Raw genomic sequence first — 22,299 nt, 5'->3', positions numbered from 1 at the left:
TCATTCACCTAATGATGTGATCCCGTTAATCAAATAACAACTCTTTGTCCATGGTTAGGAAACATAACCATCTTTGATTAACGAGCTAGTCAAGTAGAGGCATACTAGTGACACTCTGTTTGTCTATGTATTCACACATGTATTATGTTTCCGGTTAATACAATTCTAGCATGAATAATAAACATTTATCATGATATAAGGAAATAAATAATAACTTTATTATTGCCTCTAGGGCATATTTCCTTCACTTGTAGCGTTAAACACTGAAGGATTAAGGGTCATTGTATCTTGACTAGTAAGTGTGCACGTGCAACACACGTCTATTTGGACTAATAAGTGTGCACGTGCAACACACGTCTATTTGGACTAATAAGTGTGCACGTGCAACACACGTCTATTTGGATTAACACATTATACTAAACTTAATACAAGACAATTTATTCATAAATTTGAAATTTCCCTATAAAGTACACAATCTCTCATTCCCAACTTGTACAAATAATTTGTAATATCGTTTCTCCTTAATCAACATGCCTCTTGTATTAAAAGACCACCCACTTTTCCCAATGTATAAAACTCAAAATTATTTAGAAGATTCATCATGATTCTCCATATGCACACATTTATGCAAGTATAATCACACATGAAATTGTCACTTAGGACAAGCTAAGGAAGCGTTTCAGTGCCAACAAACTCCAATCAAAAATTATTATTACAATTAAGTGTCAACCACAATAGTGGGAAGAGACATCTATGGTTTGTTGAAAAGAGGAAGCAATTGTCAGATAGAGAAATGTAGAGATGTCTTGACTGCATAGAATCAGCTGTGAAACAAGACAAAAAAATGCTAGTTGGACCATCTGATTCTACTATTGCACCACAAGTGTCGTAATGTCTGCAAGCAAGAAAAGTGACTTGCTTTATTATGAAAATAGAATATGTAAACCAAATAAAAAATATAGTGATAAATTGCATAATTATACTTGTTATTCACTGGACAAAAGCACTAATATGACAACTTGGAACAGTTACTTGAGTACTACACATTTCTTTAAGGGCTAAACATTCTGAAATTTTGACAATATAAGAAATATCCTCTCAGTTTGTAGTAATAATGATACGAAGATAAATAATTTGGAAATGGTCTTCAACATGCGTAGGCTACCACTTGTAAGAATAACAGTGGCGAAAAAAGGCCAATAAATGCCGGTCTAGAAAGAAAAAAATGCAGACATGCTTCCAATTTTAGCAACTCTAGTGGATAAAACATACCTTACCTCTCAAGTCAAGAAATAGTAATGAAAAAATGTACTTCTTGTAAGTATTAGAGATGAAGTCATAAGGATCATGATTTAAGATATTTGGAGAAACATGGTTGGTCTCTCTGTATGATGCGAACTCGTCACCTCTACCAAAGTGGTCGTGCGTAGTATGTAATGTAGAGTGCAATAATAAAATGAAATAAATGATATGAGAATTTACCATGACCACAAAATATCCTACATTCGTCATCATCATAATCAACATACATTTTTTGCTTCTCTTGTATGTGGTCCAAGTTTTCTATCAGGAAAACATGTTAACTCAACTGTAGATAAGGGTGGTATGAAAATGCGCATGTAAAATTACAATTGTCATGTATCTGCTGGACAAACAAATAACACTTATGCAAACTTCAGGTTTTTTTAGTAAAACTTATGCAAACTTTAGTTTCTTTTCACTAAAACTTATGCAAACTTTTGGGTTTTTTTCAGTATAACGTAATTTCATGACTGCAAGTAAGGTCTAGGTTCAGTGAATTTGTCTGTGAGTTTAATGTGTAGTCGTGAGTTGGCCATGTAACAACCGGTAGTCAGTACTTAAGAAAACATGGATATCTATCGCAGGTACGCCAAAATCAGAGAAAAAATAAAGAAAAAAAGAAGGTATTGGTTGCCTGAAACCCAACTGTGTGTGCTCCAGCGCTTCTCTGTTTCTCATTGCTTCATCTCTAGTTCTTGTACTTCTAGATGTGTCACCACCGGCGAGGTAGCGATGACAGTAAAAAAACAACACTCGGTACTTACCTGATTAGTGCATGCGTGTGACGCGTTCACGTGAAGGCGAGCACCTCCGTCGTTAAAGCCTACGAGCAGCCGCGGTGACCGTGTCCTCTCACCAGCTAGGCGACATTGTCGACGCAGGTGAGTCAGTCGTCCAGCTTTGAGGCGGCGGCCTCCACGCACCAGGGCGTGGGGAGTTCCAACGTCCGACGAAGGTAGGATGTCTTTGGACGACGTCGTCCACGCATGAGTACTGGACAAGCGTGTCCAACGGAGCAGCACGCGTCAGAGTTGAGGGAGTCGACGGTGGCTTCGGGCGAGTGAGATGGGGCCGTGATTAGCTTCACCTGCTGCACAATGGCCGAGACCTGCGCCGCCCAGGGACGATGATGGTTGGCGACCAGGCGAATCTACATGCATGGCCCGCTTATACTGGTCCAGAATACCCAGCGTTGCCCCCACTTGAAGGGCGTCGGCGGTGGGTGATTGTCAGCGTGGGTGTTGTGGACGCAGCTGAAGTCGACGCGGATGCCGGTGGTTCCGGGAGAGCATGCCCAGGACGTGGACGAAGTCGTTGCAGTCAGTAGAAGAGTGACCTGGCCTCTAAGCAGAAGACGAAGGCGGCGACGACACGTGTGTGTGTTCGGAGGAAGCCGCAGCTCCTCCTCGCGTGTCTCCCACTGTGGCTTGCGCGGGTGGTGGGCTGGTGACGACAGGCGACTCGCAATCGCGATTCCCTGATAGGAGACGATAGGATGCGCTCGTGATTAGTTTCCTACTAATAATTAGATGCGTTCGTGATTAGTTATCTAATAGGATGCATCCGTGATTAGTTTCCTAATAATTAGATGCGTCTGTGATTAATTTTCTAATAGGATGCGCTCGTGATTATTTCCTAATAATAAGATGCGCGCGTGATCATTTTCCTAATAATAGGATGCATCTGTGATTAGTTTTCTAATAATAGGATGCGTTTGTGATTAGTTTCCTAATAATTAGATGCGTCCGTGATTAGTTTCTTAATAGGATGTGTCCGTGATTATAGTTTCCTAATTGATCAGGCGCTTTCATATTTTCCTTCACGATGGAGTACGGTCAGTCAATGTAAATTGCTAAGTGCACACAGAGATCATATTACGTTAAAGCTAGTCGTTAGATTGAGTTTAGTGGGATTAATCATGCGGTGGTCATGTATTCATGTATGTTTTGTGGGATGCATTTAGAGAAGATAATATTTGCTCTTTTATAAATAGTATAGATGATGGATGGTTCTGATTGTTTGGATTTGCCTTTTTTTTTATAGGGATAGTAGATAGATAGATAATTTTTTTTTCCGTTGCGCACACGGGCACTGTGTTAGTAAACCGAAAGGGAGGAAGTAGTTCTCAGAGAAACACGAGCCAAGCCGGCCGCTGGTACCTAGCCCCCTACATCCCAACTCCGCTATGAGCCTATGACTCCAATCCCTGAACTCGAGCAGTAAACGACACCACCCAGACGGCCCCCTCAGATCGGAGGTCGAATCCGAACCCCGTCGGCGATGGCGCCGCCGCCACGCCGCCTCCTCCTCGTCCTCCTCGGGTTCCTTGCCGCTGCCTCTCTAGCTACCCTCGCCGCGGCTGTCTACGAAGACCAAGTCGGCCTCGCTGACTGGTACGTTTGCCTCGCGCCACTCCCGTAGCATAGATCCGATCCGCTCCTCCCGCGCCTAGATCTGATTCGCCTAACACGACGCAGCGGACCTTCGACTTTATAGTTCGGATGCTGTTTCACTGTTATGGAGGAGTTACACGCCATGGCAATGTAGGGTTTTCGAGGCTTTTGGGCCTTTTGAGTGATTTCTTCTTTGTTATATCTGGAGCTACTTGTTCTAGCTACCAATTGAGTACTATGCGCGTGACGATCATGCCGGCTGTTTCAGCCTCTGGTGTTGGCTGCGCTTCCTGCAGATCAGATCAGATTGCGTTCTGGAACTTACTGGTTTGAGGTTCTGTCGTTGCTTTTGCGGACAAATAGAAGTGTCAGACAGACCTCAGCCAAAAATTTCATTGTAGATGCACGGCTTTTTATGGACATGCAGTGTATTAATCCAGTAGATGACTTTCTTTTAAGAACAATATATGGACCATGAAGTCTAGCCGGCGCTGTGTTGGTTTTATTTCAAAATTTCAGTAAACCACTGTGGATTTCACTATCCAATCGTTCATTGCTTGGACATTGGACCTCTTAACGCCGCTTCTATTTCTCATTAGCACCATGCAGTCTCTGGGACTAACCCTATTTCACCATTTGAAAAACTGATGTTCTTTGCAGGCATCAGAAGTACATAGGCAAAGTTAAGCAGGCAGTTTACCACACTCAGAAGAGTGGGAGGAGGCGTGTCGTGGTCTTGACAGAGGAAAATGTGATCGCCTCTCTTGATCTTCGTTCAGGAGATATATGTCAGTTCTTCTTGTCACTTAGTTTCTTAAGGTGGTCTGCCACTATGCGCTACAATTATATGTGTCTTCAACATATGTCGATTTTGATGCAGTTTGGCGCCATGTCATTGAGAAGAACAACCCCATCGACCAGCTTAGTCTTTCAGCTGGAAAATGTGAGTCTACATTTTTGCTTTCATCTGGGACACCTTCTCTTAGAAGAACAACATTGTTGATGTTGTCTATTTTCATGCATTTTATTCTTTTTCTATTCCTTGTTGATAGGAAACATATCCTTTGAGGCCAGTTTTGTTCTTCTAAAAGTTATATGTGTATTTCTAAGTATGTTTATTTTTATCTATACTCCAAACCTTTATTTGCATGTGCAGAATATCTTTCTTTAGCATCTCTGTTTCAGATGCCTGTTCGACTTTGGTACTCCCTCCGATCCTTTTTTCTCTGTGTATAACTCCAATCCCGCATACCAAGGACAGCTACAATCTAAAAAATCTGGACAATTTTACCCTGGAGCGAGCGTGGTCTGCATGGTAGAAATCTTGCGCATCAGCCTTTGATTGGCTCTCCTCTCCTCGTTTCCCTCTCTGCATTTAATTTTGGCGCCCGCGTCCCTGCACGCATGATCTCTATTGGCTAATCTCTGCACACATGCGAGCCTTTGCTCTTCTGGCGCAATTAGTGTGGCTGGAAATTAGTACGGCCGAAGCGGAGGGGCAGGGGCACACATGGAAACCAGCGGATAAAAAAGGGAACACGCAGACTATTTAGGGAAAAACGAGAAAAAGTTCTGCGCAAACAAAATAGGAATGGAGGTAGTATCCTCTTGTGTTATTCACATAACCCCAATATATACTTACATACCAGTAAGAACATGAATCAATGAGTATACTTGAGGTACCAATTAGCCAATAGGGATGCATATAGGTCCACTTACAAATAAGAAGGTAGATCTATACAGAATATCACTCAGGTATCCTTGACTATTAATACTACAATAACTAAAGGTGAGCAGCATGATAGCTGCATGTCAGAGGTTCTAGTTCAACACATTGTTTTGTTGGCGTGGAGAAGACAACAGTGGAATGTTTACATCTATTGGTTACAAAATTTTCACAGAAGTGTTTAAGCCCAAGCAATGCAGATTAAAAAGTTCACTCAGAGCAGTGCAGATTAAAAAGTTCACTCCGAGCTACTCGGGAATTTGTCATGGTTACTCACCGCGGAATGTCATGTGGTGGGCCTTGGAGAAACACAAAGTCCCAACAAAGTACATCACCCTCATCGAAATATTTTGAGAAGTGTTAGAAGTAATGGCAACACTGATGACTTTCCATTTAAAATAAGGACTGCACCAAGGGTCAACTTTGGGCCCTTATCTTTTTTGCTTTGGTGATGGATGAGGTCACAAGGGATATACAAGGAGATATCCCTGGTGTATGCTCTTTGCGGATGATGTAGTGCTAGTCGACGATAGTCGGACGGGGGTTTATAGAAAGTTGGAGACAGACTTTAGAATTGAAAGGTTTTAGGCTCAGTAGAACTAAAACTGAGTACATGAGGTGTGGTTTTAGTACTACTACTAGGCATGAGGAGGAGGAAGAGGTATAGTTAGCCTTGATGGGCAGGTGGTACCTCAGAAGGACACATTTCCACACTTGGGGTCAATACTGCAGAAGGGTGGTGATATCAGTGAAGATGTGAATCATCGAATCAAAGCTGGATGGATGAAGTGGCACAAAGCTTCTGGCGTTCTCTCGATAAGAGAGTGCCACAAAAGCTAAAAGGCAGGTTCTATAGGAAGGCAATTCGACCTGTGATGTTGTATGGCGCTGAATGTTGGCCAACTAAAGGGCGACATGTCCAACAACTATGTGTAGCAGAGATGCGCATGTTGAGATGGATATGTTCACACAAGAAAGAATTGGGTCTGGAATGATGATATACGTGATAGATGGCACTGATTGAAGAGAAGCTTGTCAAACATTATCTGAGATGGTTTGGGCATATTTAGTGCAGGCCTCCAGAAGCGTCAGTGCATGGTGGGCGGGTAAGGTGTGCTGATAATGTCAAGAGAGGTTGGGGTAGACCAAACTTGTCATGGGAGGAATCCGTAAAGAGAGATCTGAAGGACTAGAATATCACCAAAGATGTAGCCATGGACAGGGGTGCGTGGAAGTTAGCTATCCACATGCCACAACCATGACTTGAAAGTTCTCTTATGGCTTTCAACTCAAGCCTACCCCAATTTGTTTGGGACTGAAAGGCTTTGTTGTTGTTGTCGTTGTACTCAACCTTTCAGTGAACATGAGGAGCTTAGTATTTTTTCTTTTGAAAAGCCAAATTGTGTTGGCCTTTTCCCTTGGTGGTGGTATTAAGAATACTTATGTCATGAAGTGTGATTGCCTGTGATTTTGTCACTTGAGTATCAGTCAACAAAGCAATTACTGTCCAAATTGTTTATGTGCTGCAATATGATTTTTGAACCATCTGTTTTTTGACATGTATTCAGATGTTGTTACTCTTTCTTCGGGAGGTAGTATATTGAGGGCATGGAATCTTCCTGATGGACAAATGATCTGGGAAACCAATATTCATACTTCCACATCATCAAAGTCGTTGCTGCATGTTTTGGTTTGTATTAGCGATTTGTGGATAATAAGACATCTTTTTCTTTGTATCACCTATTCAGAATTATCAATCTCATTTTTTATGTGCAGTCAAACAGTAAAGTGGTAAAGGATAATTTGGTTTTAGTTTTGGCTGGACAATGGATTTATGCTGTATCAAGCATTGATGGAGTCATTTCTTGGGGAAAGGAGTCCACACTTGACGGGTACGCATAACTATGCCCCTTTGTTACTTGTTCAGAACATCAGGAATACAGTAATAACTTGCACTTCAATGTCTGTGCAGCCTAGAAATCAAGCAGGTTGTTCAATCACCTGATAATGATATTGTCTATGTTGTTGGGATTGCTGGTTCCTCAAAGCTTGCTGTTTATCAGTTGAATGCTAAAACTGGAGAGATAGTAAAGGATGCCCAAGAGTCATTGCCTGATGGATTATGTGGTGAAATATTACTTGGTTCCAGTAATGTGTTGGTAGCACTGGATGAGACTAGGTCAGCTCTGTTTATTGTTGATTTCAAGGGTGAGAGCATCAGCTACAACAAGGTGCAGATTTCAGAGTTTGTTCAAGACTTTTCTGGGACGGTCAAACTTCTACCACTGATGTCTAATGGTATCATAGCTTTGCAATCGTCTTCTACTGTTTCTCTCCTGAAGCTTAAAGGTATGGATGGGTTGGAAGTAATCCATAGCTTTGACCAACCAGCCTCTGTGAGTGATGCTCTGACAATAACAGAAAAAGATGAGGCCTTTGCTGTTGTGCAACATGTGGGTTCTCAAATTGAATTTATTGTCAAAGTTACAAGTGATTTAACCAATGAGATTATTAGGGAGAAAGTTGATATAGATCAGCATAGAGGCAGTGTACAGAAGGTCTTCTTGAATAATTATGTTCGCACTGATAAATCTCATGGTTTCCGGGCTCTGGTTGTAATGGAAGATCATTCCATCCTGTTAATTCAACAAGGTGCGGTTGTCTGGAGCAGAGAGGATGGACTTGCTTCAATTGTTGATGTAATGACTTCTGAATTGCCTGTTGAGAAGGATGGTGTCTCAGTTGCGGATGTGGAACACAATCTCTTTGAATGGCTTAAGGTAATCATGACTAACTAATGTTTATCTCCATGTTTTGGATATTTCAATATGGACTACATACAGACTGAAATGAGTGAACAAACAAACTAATATGCGTGTACATACACCCGATTTAGCAAAAAGTTAGAACACCATTTAACAGTGATCGGATGGAGTATTTCAGAATGCCTGTTATTGAAACTTAGTAGATCTTCTGTCAATCCTGTAGAATTTATTGACATGCATTTATGTTCGCTGTACAGCTTTCTTAGCTAATGGTAGCACCGGTTAGGTAATACTCCCTCCGTTCCAAAATAGATGACTCAACTTTGTACTAACTTTAGGACAAAGTTAGTACAAAGTTGAGTCATCTATTTTGGAACGGAGGGAGTAGTGTGTATTCATCCACAATTCTTTTTCTGTTCATTGTGTGTGTGCTACCACGACTTAGGCAACACTACAACCCGCAGCAAGGTTTTGACATTTTATCGCATGTGCTTCTCAAAATTCATGTATGGCACTTGACTCCTGATTCTTGTATAGGGACATGTGCTGAAACTCAAAGGAACTCTAATGCTTGCTAGTGTTGATGAACTTGCTGCAATCCAAGCATTGAGAGTCAGAAGCTCTGAGAAAAATAAGATGACCAGAGACCATAATGGATTCCGCAAACTTCTTATTGTATTGACCAAGGCTGGCAAAGTGATAGCTCTGCATACTGGAGATGGCCGTATTATCTGGTCAAATTTGTTGCCTTCCCTTCGTGCTTCTAAATCGGGCGAAATGCCTTCTGCCTTGAGGATATACCAATGGCAGGTACCCCATCACCGCGTTATCCGTGAGAACCCGACCATACTTGTTGTGGGAAGATCTGGAGCCAGCTCTGTTGCTCCTGGTGTCCTCTGTATTCTTGATTCATATTCCGGAGAGGAACTCAACTCTCAGAGCTTTGACCATTCTGTTGCCCAAATTATCCCATTGACACTGAAGGATTCATCTGAACAGCGTCTTCATCTTATTGTTGATTCCAACTCCAACGCTCACCTATATCCAAGATCTCCGGATGCCCTTAATTCATTTATTAATGAAATGTCAAATCAGTATTTCTATTCTGTAGATATTCAGAAAAATGCTATCAGAGGGTATTCATTACAGAAATCATGCGACTTCAATTCGGATGACACATACTGCTTTAGCACAAAGTTGTTATGGTCTATCATTTTCCCTTCTGATGCAGAAAGGATTTCTGTCTCAGAAGCACGAAAGATGAATGAGGTCCGTTTATTTCCTCTGCTTGCTTCAATTCATATTCGGTGGCCCAACATCTTTTATTACAACATGTTATAACATAGTCTTTGCTTTCTTATGTCCTAAAGGTTGTTCATACTCAAGCAAAGATCATAGCAGATCAAGATGTGATGTATAAGTATTTATCAAAGAACTTAATTTTTGTTGCTACGGTGTCTCCTAAAGCTGCTGGTGAAATTGGATCCGCGGCACCTGAAGAAGCTTCACTCATGGCATATCTCATTGATGCTGTCAGCGGACGCATACTACACCGTGTGACCCATCATGGTGCACAAGGCCCTGTACATGCCGTGAGTATAACTTGGCTTTTTATTGTTGGCCCTAATCTCGTCAGTCAGAATTTGTGCATGAGACTGTTATACACTATTTCCATCTTTTCACAACATATTCGACATGCTTGAATTGCTACACATCTCAATTACACACGACATTTATATCTTAAGGCACGAAGATATGCTATCTGGAGTATCTTGCGCATGTCTATATATGTTATTTTAAACCACTCTTCTTTACTAATTGTTAACATGCTTATTTCTTTTTGCGTTATCAAGGTTGTCAGCGAGAACTGGGTTGTCTATCATTATTTCAACCTCCGAGCTCACAGATTTGAAATTGCAGTGATTGAGATATATGATCAATCTAGGGCGGTATGGCTTGTGCACATTGTTATAATATAAGCTCATTTAGCATATTTTTTGGTGTCGGTTGTATTAACTTCACTAAGTGTTCACACAGGACAACAAAGATGTATTGAAGCTCATACTTGGGAAGCACAATTTGTCTGCACCCATGACTTCTTATTCCCGACCAGAGGTTATGGTGAAATCCCAGTCATACTTTTTTACTCATTCGGTGAAGGCAATGGCAGTTACACAAACAGCCAAGGGTATCACTTCCAAGCAGCTTCTCATTGGCACGACTGGTGATCAGGTCTGTTGTCTTGATTTTCATTTTCATTGCTATTTACCTGGACAAGTCATTGCACATTTTTTGCCCTTTTTGGATGTGGACATGGTTTGTATGGCACCTCATATATATCCTTCCTACCTTATGGGAAATTGAGGGACCTCCTATCAGCTGGTCTTCTTACCATCATTTAGAATCTAAATGTTTCCATTCTGGATAGTTGGTGCAAATGATGTTTCTAATTTGATCTCTTATCCAATACAAACAAAAACATGCAGTGCTTTGTCCCTAAAAAACATGCAGTGCTCAGTTGATCAATTTTTACTTTTGGATAGTTGCAAAAAAATCATTTCCTCTTTTGTTTTGGAACCTCAAATGTATGATTTTACATGTTGTGTCTCCTTTCTGTTTTTGTTGAAATCCCATGTCCACATTTATCCACTGGCAGTGCTGTCAGAATGATGTGTTATGCATGATGGTGGTTCACCCTGGGTGCTGTTTGCACGTTCACCTTCGGTACCGCTCATGTGTATTTTACGCGCACATGGCCGTTGATTAGCTTGAAAAGCATGGAAACTTAGCTTTGTTACCTCTGTCCCAAATGACTTGTCTTAGATTTGTGTAGATACGGATGTCTCTAACACTAAAACGTGTCTGGATACATCCGTATCTAGATCAAGACAAGTAATTTGGGACGGAGGTAGTATTAGTCTAAAAAGCACGGATATGGGGACACGGACACGGCGACACGCATAAGGGGACACGGGATACGGCATTTTCCAAAAACAACCCATCGGGGACACGGCAAGTATATATAAAAATAAATATAAATATGCCATGTAATATAGAGTTAAAGACAGGAAAATGTGAGAGAAATACTGCCCCATTTGTTGTCTGTTGCCTCCTATGACAATTCAGTGCTTGATTGGTCATCCAGACCAGGTCCATGTCATTGCAACTTGCAAAACACATCAAAACAGTATCTAGTATTAGTATCAGTCTATTAGAGACATAAATCATAATAATTTGAAGTGGTACTTGACAAACAGTAAAGAAGTTTGCTTACCCAATCTGCAGTGCTATCCAATAGCATTTAGGTTCTCAAACTCCCAATATGAAGCAATATTACAAATACAACCCAAAGAACCAGACCGTGACAAATTGACAACATCAATAGTCCACTAAAACTAGCATAACAGATAGGAGCTTACAAGGCTCAGGTGGCCACATATCAAACAGTTCAAATGGCCTTAGTCTAACAATTCAGGAGTGCATTACATAAATGGTAGAAATATAAAATGAATAAGCTCCTAGGCTGATGGCCGAAGCTTGATGGATAAAGAGACTCAAGTGAGAGAAGCTATTATCTCCTCCTCCAAAGCTGGTTCATCAAGTGACAGATCTGCACCTTCAAGCATGCCCACACCACCAAAACTCTCAACTCCATCTCCCCTAATGTCCCACATTCTGCTCGGCCCAGTTTGATATGCTTGAGAATTCCTTGAAAGCAAGCGATGGTTGTTGTGTGTGAACACCAAATCAGAAGCTCGAGCAGGAGTAAGCTTGTTTCTTGCAGCACTATGGATGAAGCCGTAGGTACTCCAGTTCCTCTCGCAACAAGAGGAAGAAGCCGGCTGCCCAAGTATCTTCAAGGCTAATTTTTTTAACAGCCTTGTGCTTACTCCATGAGTGCCCCACCATTGCTTAGGTTCAAAGTCAGCTCTATCTTCAATAGAATCAGGATTTTCAAAGGAATTCATGAAAAGAGCAAAATCAGCAAATTCTTTCTTGACAGTTTTGAAATCTTGATCTGGATAGAACTTCCGAAAGCATTTGTTTCTCATTTCAGTAACTTCACTATCATCATTGGGGCAGATGCGGCCAGGAACTTCATTAATCCAACTTGGACTATAGTACCTGTGATATGAAGTTATGAACTAAGTAAAATCGGCAAGCACTTGAACATTAAGAACTTGAAATGACAAACAACATGCATGTGGTAGTTTGCTACTTCGGTGGCAATTGCCTTTAGAAACGTCAATAAATGAGCGAGCAATATATGCAACAAACAGGACCAAAAGACAAACAGAATTAGGCAGCTACTACTATTTTACCTCTCCCTCAGTGGCAATTGCCTTTAGAAACATTGGACCACCTTCTGTCACAGCCATGAAGTTTAGAATTGGTCGCCTTTGAGGATCAGACCACCCATCAGTCACAATAGTGACTCCTTTGTAAGGCCGTGTAGACTTGATGGGTTCTAGGCTCCTTTGAATGTGCTTCTTCTCTTGGTCAAGAAGGGTTGTCCTCAATGAATTGTATCCAGGAGGCACATACCCACCCAAGCTAGTGTTCGCAAGAAAACTGATGGCTGCCTGAAAGTTAGGATTCCTTGCAAGATTGAATGGAAGCCCTGCAACATGGAACAACAAACAAAGTTGAAAATTTACCATGCTTAAATAAAAAGAACAGATTGTGATGCAGTGAACAACAAGCAAAATTCCACACCTGCAGTGTAAAACATCCTAGCAATATGAGCATCAGCTTGTTGTCGAACCTCAGCATTAAAACTATCTCCAATAGCTGTTTGCTTTCTCTTTCTTGATGGACCAGAATCCACATAGGGAGGCAAAGGAAGTGTGTGCCTAGTTATACCATGTTCAATGAGTTGATTTGCTGCCCTATCCTCCTTGCAAAGCTGTTCAAATGCAGGGTGTGTAATTTTATCACAAGTTGCTACATCCTTCTTTTTAATCTGAAGCAGATGAGCCTTCACTCTTGAATAGGCGTGTCACCGTGTCCAGCCGATTCAGCACGGGGATTCGGCAAGTTTGGCCGTGTCCGTGCTTTTTAGGTATTATTAGTTTGTTTACATGGGTTGGAGAGATTGTTTCTTTGTGGTCAAGTCATCCCTAGGAAGCTGTATCACATCATTTAATCAATGAAAGACGGATTGAACAAAGCTACCATACTTCTCTTCTGTGACCAGTTGCCTTTCTCGCACATGTTTATCTTTCATTGTGAAATAGATTAACAACACCACGTGACTGCACTAATAAGATTTTGTACCAACATAGCCCCAGGAAATGTATGCACCTTAACTCAAGCCTGTCAAGTTCGATAGCATCTGCTTATACAATACATGTTTGAAATGAACACATTTCGTCTTTTTAAACAAGATATTTGGCTATTTAATATGAAGTCAGTCGCAGATGCTTGAATTAGATTCTTATGAAACATATTACATATTGCAGGTTTTGGCACTTGACAAGCGCTTTCTTGACCCACGCCGTTCATTGAATCCTACACAACAAGAGAAAGAAGAGGGTATTATACCGTTAACAGATTCTTTGCCTATTATTCCACAGGTATTTCTATTGTCATGATGCTCTAAAGTTTTACCTTCACATATATTCTTGTGATAATTATATCAATGCACTACATCTGTGTTCTTATAGTTGTATCACTGTTACAATATAAAAGCACTAATTGGTGTTATCATCTTGTCATGATGAAGTTGTGCAATGGTATTGCTTTATAGATTATAATTTTTGCTTAGTGTGGTTGCATATATTATGCTTCGGTTACAGGTTTAGGACATTGGCTTGTTTCTATTTGGGTTTGGTTAAGTAGTTGGTTCGATCCACTGTTGCTAAGATGTAACCTTCCCCTTCTGTTAAATAGGGGCATTCATATCTTTTTATTTGTGTAGAACTGTTAAACTCCAAATAATGGTTAAAGAAATATCAAGATACAAGATTATACTCTTTTTTCATGAGCTATGATGGGCCGGTCTCCCATCTATTTACTATAACAAGTGTCTACTGAAGTTCCAATCTTCAGTTTAAGTTTCAGAAACTTCAATAAAACATGTATCCTCTGCTGCTGAATCAGTTAATCATTATTGTGTATGATAAAACTAACATGACTTCTTTTATTGGGACATAGGTAACAATTTTTTTTTTGAAATTTGGACATAGGTAACTTTGGTTGCATGGTTAAATATGATTCTTCCTAAAAGTAAAGAAGACATTGATGATTTCAGAACCCAGTTCGTTTATTACTAACTTGTGCAGAACAAAGCTAGTTTATAAAGTCTATGAACGTAGTTTTCTCATTAACTTTTGGTTATTACTAACATTGCTTAAAAATTACTTGGACAACTCGCTTAAAGTGTGTAAAGGGGTCCTTTGAATATCTCTTTCCAGCTTCATTTAACTACCAATCTCTTGCACACACTTCCTTGCCTCATGTCTTGTGCTTGATATAGTGGTGTATGTCATAATATTTTGGTCACATGTTGGCATGCTTGTTTTGTCAAAGGTCCACTATTTTCAATACCTTGTGCTTAATTTGATGTTCTATGTTGGGCTAATTGGTCATTATCCATCTTATATATTTATGCTTAATATGATGCTGTATATTGAGCTATTTGGTCATTATACATCCTGCTTATGTGATTTTTCCTGCAGTCCTATGTGACGCACTCTCTTCAAGTGGAAGCACTGCGAGGAATTGTTTCTATTCCGGCAAAGTTGGAGTCCACTACTCTTGTTTTCACTTATGGTGTGGATCTCTTCTACACTCGGCTTGCACCATCAAGAACCTATGATTCACTCACGGATGAATTCAGTTATGCTCTTCTTCTAATTACTATTGTCGCATTGGTTGCTGCTCTTTTCGTTACTTGGATTTGGTCTGAGAAGAAGGAATTAAGAGACAAGTGGAGGTAATTGAGGCCTCAATGTTGTGATGCAAATGAAATTTCCGGCCCTAGTCGACATCCTTATCTTTGACTTTGTTAGTGCTAGGGTTCGTTTCACTTTTGACTAGGCTATTATTTTTGTAACATTTGAAAGTGAAACCTGTTTCCTGGGATGACACTGCATAAGGTACTTGTGCAATTAGAAATCCTGGACATGACATCACAGAACTGGCAGATCACGCAGGACTCCTAATACGTTGTAAAATGTACCACAGCGACCAAACTTTCCACCAGAATGTTAGCAGTGCTTTGTAACTTATTGAAGTTCTCATGTTCAACTTGCACCTTTTTCTGAGTATAAATAACATTTCTCTCCTCCAATCTTGACATTATTTCTGTCGTTGATATGTGATTCTCACGATTATGGTTTCTTTTGGGGAAAGAAACCTGTCACTCAGAAGGTGATGTAGCAATTGATCAATCTGTCGCTGTTTCTTGACATGACACTTTTTCTTAAGATTTACGCCCATACGCATGTATTACGTGCAGTTACCAGCTGCCCTATCTACCGCACCGTTCGATGCGCTTAATCAAGACCATTAGTTCGTACCCCCACTTCGCAGCACACCAGCTGACTTTTTTTTTGAGAAAAACACCAGCTGACTTGCAGCATCTTTTGCAACAGACACATCGCTCCACAGTAGACGTCACCCTGTGGTCGTCGATGTTACTGCAACGGAACACCGCCGGTGGTCATCGATGCTGTGATGGAGCATGGTTTGGCCGGCTGGTGCTGTGGTGAAGCTGCAATGGAACATCGCTGGTGGTCATCAATGCTGTGATGGAGCATGGCTTGGCTGCCTGGTGCCGTGGAGCTGCAATGGAACATCGCCAAGGTCGTCGCTGCTGCAATGGAGCCGCTGGGCCGTCAACAATGTCACGAGTGCTACATAGTAGCAGTGGTGAGAGATAATTACACCTACCATCCTTGTACTTTCCGGCATGTAACACGATGGTCCTCAAACTCGTGGAATGCTCCACTGTGGTCCTCAAATATGAGAATACGCTCCAATACAGTCCTAGCTACATCTCCCGCAGCCCAGCGCGGCGCCACATCAGCATACAATACATGTGTGGGGCCCGCATGTCAGTACATCAAAGAGGGAGGAACGTGCAGAAATTTTGAGGAGGAATTCAAACCCGGCACCAAAGGCATACCTGACAGCCAAGCTAACCTTCACACTAGACCACGCATCGTGTCTAGCTAATAAACAAGTTCCTGGCATCACATATATGGTAACGTACCTCTCCTCGTATTCTACTGGTTTCCTTTGTATTTTATTTACCAATTTCACGTTAGATCTAAAAACAATTTCATGTTTATTTTCCCTTTTTATTTTATAAAAAAAAACTAATATAGGTAAATAACGTATTAATAATTATTCTAGTTTTTTCTTACATTTATTTTTAAAATGGGAAAAGTTAAAAAGACGAACTTGAAAATAGAAGAATAGGAAAATCTGTAATTGGGCGTAGGCTTGGATAAAAATATAATATTTTCTAAAACCACGCTGGACACCATATAAAATACAAGCTGTCAAATTTTTAAATAATTTTGTATTTAAAAATACAATGAGGATTCAAAATAAATGCCCGTGCTTGTGGTCCTGAATGAAGATACATAAATTTCCCTACACTTTTTTTACATCAAAATAATTTTATAAGTCATGTTTACCTCTTCAAGGCATAAAAATAATGAGAACAGAATATAGATACAACAGGATTTGTTTATACGGGAAAGGGAAAATTAACAGAAACTTGTTAAAATAAAACGAAAACGGAATAAGCACCAGGAAAATCGCCTGAAGATATTAAAAAAAGGTATTGTACGCTTCTGCGCCGACTTAATTATATGGACTGCTAATGGCGTGATACAAAAATGGACTTATAGGTACTTTAGATCAGTGGTTCACATTAGAAATGGAGTGGATCAATGGTTAGCTTGGCTGTTTTCTAACGAATTGTCTCATGTTCGAATCCCATGTGAATGTTTTTTTCCACCAATTTTCTCTCTCACAATCTGACATACGGGCCCACACTTATACGGTATTGCAGGGAGTAGCAGGAGACATAGTCAGGACCGTATTGGAGCGTATTCTCATGCTTGAGGACCGTACTGGAGCACTCCGCGAGTTCGAGGACCATGGTGTTACATGCCGGAGAGTACATGGACTATAGGTGTAATTATCTCCGGTGGTGAGTGCTATGTTGCAACACAGTAGCGGTGGTGAGGGCTATGTTGCAACACGGGCAACCATCGCCACCTGTCGCGTCACATCACCGGCATCACTGTCGAACGCTGCATCATAGCACGAGCAACCATCGAGGGGCCGCATAGCAGCGCAACGTCACTGAGTGCTGCATACGAGCGCGGGCAAGGGTTGTGTTGCAGCACTGGCAATTGATGATGACTGCCGCGTCACAACGCCACAGCACCTCGAACGTTGCATTGCAACACCGGCAGCCATCAAGGGGCGCTGCATGCATCTCCAGAGTATCGCGTGTTCCATCACAACGTCGATGCTGCGCCGGCTTTGCATCATCTATTGGAGCAGCTTGGGCAGGAAAGCTCACCGTGGAGAGAACAAGAGATTAGAAATGAGAGAGAAGGAGAAATGGGTGGCTCACGCTCGCGGAAGATAAGGAGATAAGGTTTGGTGGTTGGTGGGGCCCATGGGAACATGGTGTGCTTTTAGCCGGCTGATGCGAGTTTGCACGCGAGAGACAAGCACTGCACGATCGAGCTCAATCAGATGCCTCGCGGCGTAGTTTATGACTGCTAGAAATCAGTCGGCTGGTGTAATAATAACGATAGAGAGATGATACACATACAAGCAATAGGAAACAAGGAGGATACAAGCGATTGTACTGATGTATACCGCCTTCACCATAACTACCAAGCACCGAAAACCTTCACAGTCGTCGAAGAAGGAGAGTACCAGAAGCTGGTCCACATCTTGATGCTGAAGAAACCCCCTAGCCAGGAGGCGAGCCGTGATAGTCACCAGCCCCTGAAGGCTGGATCTAGCCCGATAAGGAACATCGGCCGGAGGAACCCTCCAAGCCTCTTCAATGTCGTATCCGGGGCCAACGCCAACCCGCCCTTCAACATTCCATCGGATCCTCCATCGTCTTTCGCAACTCCGCAACATTTATCACCATCGCACTCCAAGAGCAGCCCATCTCCGCCACCACACCTAGACCCAACACCAGATAGAAGCCGCTCCAACAACTTGGACTTCACAAGCCTCTTGCCGACGCCAACTACTACTACAAATGAGTCACCGATGAGCATTACCACTGACTGGCCAGCCGAAACACGCCAATGTTTGTGACGCTCGGATAATTAAGCTACAGTAACCCTCTACTAATGTTGCCACATCACCACGATTACTGTTGATAATCTCGCGATGGTTCGAAACCGATTCAAATTCAAATTCAAAATCAAGCAAACCATAAAAGTTTTCAAATATTAAAACTAAAATGTTCTGCATGTGACACATAATCCCTAGGTAATGTTGGTGGAGAAACCACATTTTTATTAAATAATTTAATGCAGTAATGTAATTAAAACAGTAGCTAAAACATTTAATTAAATGCCTTTTATAAATTATAAATTATTTAAACATTTTATTTAGGGGCCAAACTTTTAAGGCAGTGAGTTATTTAGAGACATTATTTTAGGAACTATTGTCCTATTTTACAAAACTAAAGAAACTAAAAGTAAAATAAAACAGAATAAAAGAAAATGGGAAAGGAAAAGAAAAACAAACAACAAAATCAGAAGGAGAAGGAACCCCCCCTGCCGGGCCACGGCCCAGCTGGCCGAAACCAGTGAGGCCGGCCCACCCGGTGCCCCTGTATAACCCCACCCCACTAACCCAAGAGCCCACTACCCCCCACGATCCCCACTCCTCCCCTCGATCCACTCCTCCCTCTCCCTCCCCATTCTGGATCGGGACGCCCGACCCGCCGCCGCCGCGCCTTCGCCATTTTCGCGCGCCGGCGCCACCCCGAGCTGCACCAGGTTGGGCAGAAGCCTTGTCACCCTCCCCTACATCGCCTACATGGACCAGCTCGAGCTCCTCACCCCTGCGTCAAGCCGTTCGCCGTCGTCTTCCACCTCGGACTCGGAGACCGCCGTCGTTGCTTCGTCGTCTCCGGCGCCTCCCTGTGCTCGCCGAGCCTTCCATGTGCTCCGATGTGAGCACCTCCATCGATCGCCCTCTTCCTCCTTTCGTTTTCCTCGCCGTAGCGCCGCCCCACGAGCTCGCTTGCCCGCTGCCGAACCCGCTCGCGTTCACCATGCCCAGGCGCTTCGCCGTGCCCCGAACGCGCCGGCCAACACTCGGACGCGTCGGCTCCGCCGCGCCCGCGCCCAGCAACCCGAGTTCGTGCTTAGCGCCACCGGCCTGCGCTCCCCCTGCCCCCCCAGACGCCGCTCGCGCCGGCTGCGCCCCTCACCTGCATCGCCCGGCGCCTGCCGCACCCCATCGCTGCTGCTGTGCCGCCCCGCCTCCGCCACTACTGCCGCGCCATGCCGCCAGCCGCAGCCCCGCCTCCCCTCGGCACTGCGCCGCCGCCCTGCCGGGCGCACGCGCCCTTGCGCCGGTTAGCCGCGCTGGGTCGCTTCGGGGCTTCGTTGCCCCGGCGCCCGCTAACCCGCCCCGTTTCTTCCCCTGTGCCTATGGCTAGTGGGGCCCAGCCCCAGAAATGAAATGATAAAAAAAGAATTTAAAATAATAATAATAAAATTAATTAATTAATCAATTAATTAACTTAACTTTATTAATTCTGATTAATTAAACTAAACAACAAATTAAACTAATTAATCATGATTAGTTAGTCTAGTCAATGACGAACGAGACCCACATGTCATTTGACCAGTCAACTCCTCTGTTGACTGATGACGTCATGCTGATGTCAGCATGCACTGTTCTGGATAATGCTGATTAAATTAATTAAATAAATCCTAAAAATGATTTAAATCTTTTAAAATTAATATAAAATAAACCGTAGCTTGGATGAAAAAACTTTGTACATGAAAGTTGCTCAGGACGACGAGACGAATCCGGATACGCAACCCGTTCGTCCGCCACGCATCCCTAGCATATCGAACACGCAACTTCCCCCTGGTTCATCTGTCAAAAACGCGAAACACCGGGAATACTTTCCCGGATGTTTTCCCCCTTCACCGGTACCACCTCGTACCGCGTTAGGGCACACCTAGCATCACGCTTTGTCATGTCATGCATCGTCATGCATTTGTTTGCATTATATTTATTGTTTCTTCCCCCTCTTCTCTCGCTAGACACCGAGACCGACGCCGCTGCTACCCAGTACGACTATGGTGTTGACGACCACTCTCTCTTGCCAGAGCAACCATGCAAGCTCCCCTCTTGATCACCATATATCGCCTACTCTCCTCTATACTGCTTGCATTAGAGTAGTGTAGCATGTTACTGCTTTCCGTTAATCCTATCCTGATGCATAGCCTGTCATTGTTGCTACAACTGTTGATACCTTACCTGCAATCCTAAATGCTTAGTATAGGATGCTAGTTTATCATCAGTGGCCATACATTCTTGTCCGTCTGCCATGGTATACTATCGGGCCGTGATCACTCGGGAGTTGATCACGGGTATATACCTATACTTTATACATGATACATGTGATGACTAAAGTCGGGTTGGCTCGAGGAGTACCCGTGAGTGATTCACGGATTGGGGGCTGAAAGGACCTTTGTCCCGACGGCCCTCTGGGTGGATCGTTGTGGCGGAGCGACAGGGCAGGTTGAGACCACCTAGGAGAGAGGTGGGCCTGGCCCTGGTCGGCGTTTGCGGTGTCTTCAAGATAACATGTTTAACGAGATCTTGGTATTTGATCTGATTCTGGCTACTGGCCTATACGCACTAACCATCTACGCAGGGATAGTTATGGGCACTCGACGTCGTGGTATCAGCCGAAGCCTTCGTGACGTCAGCGATTGAGTGGCGCGTGCCGGGCTGGACCGCGTAACGCAACTTCCTTTGTAATGGAGGTTGCTAGGTCTGCTCACCGGCCGCATTCGCAACGTGCAGGTGTGCAAAGGGCGATGGGCCCAGACCCCTGCGCCATAGGATTTAGACCGGCATGCTGACCTCTCTATTGGGCCTAGGTAGGGCTGCGACGTGTTGATCTTCCGAGGCCGGGCATGACCCAAGAAAGTGTGTCCGGCCAAATGGGATCGAGCGTGTTGGGTTATGTGGTGCACCCCTGCAGGGAAGTTAATCTATTCGAATAGCCATGATCTTCGGTAACAGGACGACTTGGAGTTGTACCTTGACCTTATGACAACTAGAACCGGATACTTAATAAAACACACCCTTCCAAGTGCCAGATACAACCGGTGATCGCTCTCTCACAGGGCGACGAGGGGAGGATCATCGGTTAGAATTATGCTATGCGATGATACTTGGAGGATTTCAGTCTACTCTCTTCTACATGCTGCAAGACGGAGGCTGCCAGAAGCGTAGTCTTCGATACGACTAGCTTTCCCCCTCTTATTCTGGCATTCTGCAGTTCAGTCCACCGATATGGCCCTTTACACATATACCCATGCATACGTAGTGTAGCTCCTTGCTTGCGAGTACTTTGGATGAGTACTCACGGTTGCTTTCTCCCCCCTTTTCCCCCCTTTTCTTTCTTTCTGGTTGTCTCAACCAGATGCTGGAGTCCAGGATCCAGACGCCACCGTTGACGACGACTCCTACTACACCGGAGGTGTCTACTACTACGTGCAGCCCGCTGACGACGACCAGGAGTAGTTTAGGAGGATCCCAGGCAGGAGGCCTACGCCTCTTTCGATCTGTACCCCAGTTTGTGCTAGCCTTCTTAAGGCAAACTTGTTTAACTTATGTCTGTACTCAGATATTGTTGCTTCCGCTGACTCGTCTATGATCGAGCTCTTGTATTCGAGCCCTCGAGGCCCCTGGCTTGTAATATGATGCTTGTATGACTTATTTTTATTTGTAGAGTTGTGTTGTGATATCTTCCCGTGAGTCCTTGATCTTAATCGTACACATTTGCGTGTATGATTAGTGTACGGTCAAATCGGGGACGTCGCAGTGTTATCTATCCCCGTCTCAGTTATATGTTGTA

General features: G+C 43.1%; 2 protein-coding genes and 1 long non-coding RNA gene across 3 annotated transcripts; 2 read left to right on the top strand and 1 right to left on the bottom strand.

The window, feature by feature from the left end:
- Nucleotides 1–3,430: 3,430 nt before the first annotated feature.
- On the top strand, nt 3,431–15,480 carry LOC125554133 (uncharacterized). The gene is made up of 12 exons (XM_048717738.2): nt 3,431–3,695; nt 4,356–4,483; nt 4,576–4,638; nt 6,990–7,111; nt 7,198–7,313; nt 7,394–8,201; nt 8,724–9,455; nt 9,557–9,778; nt 10,040–10,135; nt 10,224–10,418; nt 13,649–13,762; nt 14,867–15,480. Exons 1-12 carry the CDS (start codon nt 3,583–3,585, stop codon nt 15,125–15,127), a joined length of 2,970 nt encoding a protein of 989 aa, XP_048573695.2. The 5' UTR covers nt 3,431–3,582; the 3' UTR covers nt 15,128–15,480.
- On the bottom strand, nt 11,741–13,633 carry LOC147990527 (uncharacterized). Its single transcript, XM_087516936.1, has one exon. The coding sequence runs from the start codon at nt 12,236–12,238 to the stop codon at nt 11,741–11,743; it is 498 nt and encodes a 165-aa protein (XP_087373062.1). The 5' UTR covers nt 12,239–13,633.
- A 3,348-nt stretch (nt 15,481–18,828) lies between the features above and the next one.
- Nucleotides 18,829–22,082, top strand: LOC147990526 (uncharacterized). Its single transcript, XR_015599807.1, has 2 exons — nt 18,829–19,362; nt 21,865–22,082. It is a non-coding gene; the product is annotated as an uncharacterized LOC147990526 (long non-coding RNA).
- The last annotated feature ends 217 nt before the right edge of the window (nt 22,083–22,299 follow it).

Source organism: Triticum urartu, chromosome 1A (genome assembly GCF_056163025.1).
Source record: "Triticum urartu cultivar PI428250 chromosome 1A, HENAU_Tu73, whole genome shotgun sequence".
Lineage (NCBI taxonomy): Eukaryota > Viridiplantae > Streptophyta > Magnoliopsida > Poales > Poaceae > Triticum > Triticum urartu.
Note: the sequence above shows the minus strand (reverse complement) of the source record. Positions and strands in the feature narration are given on the sequence as shown.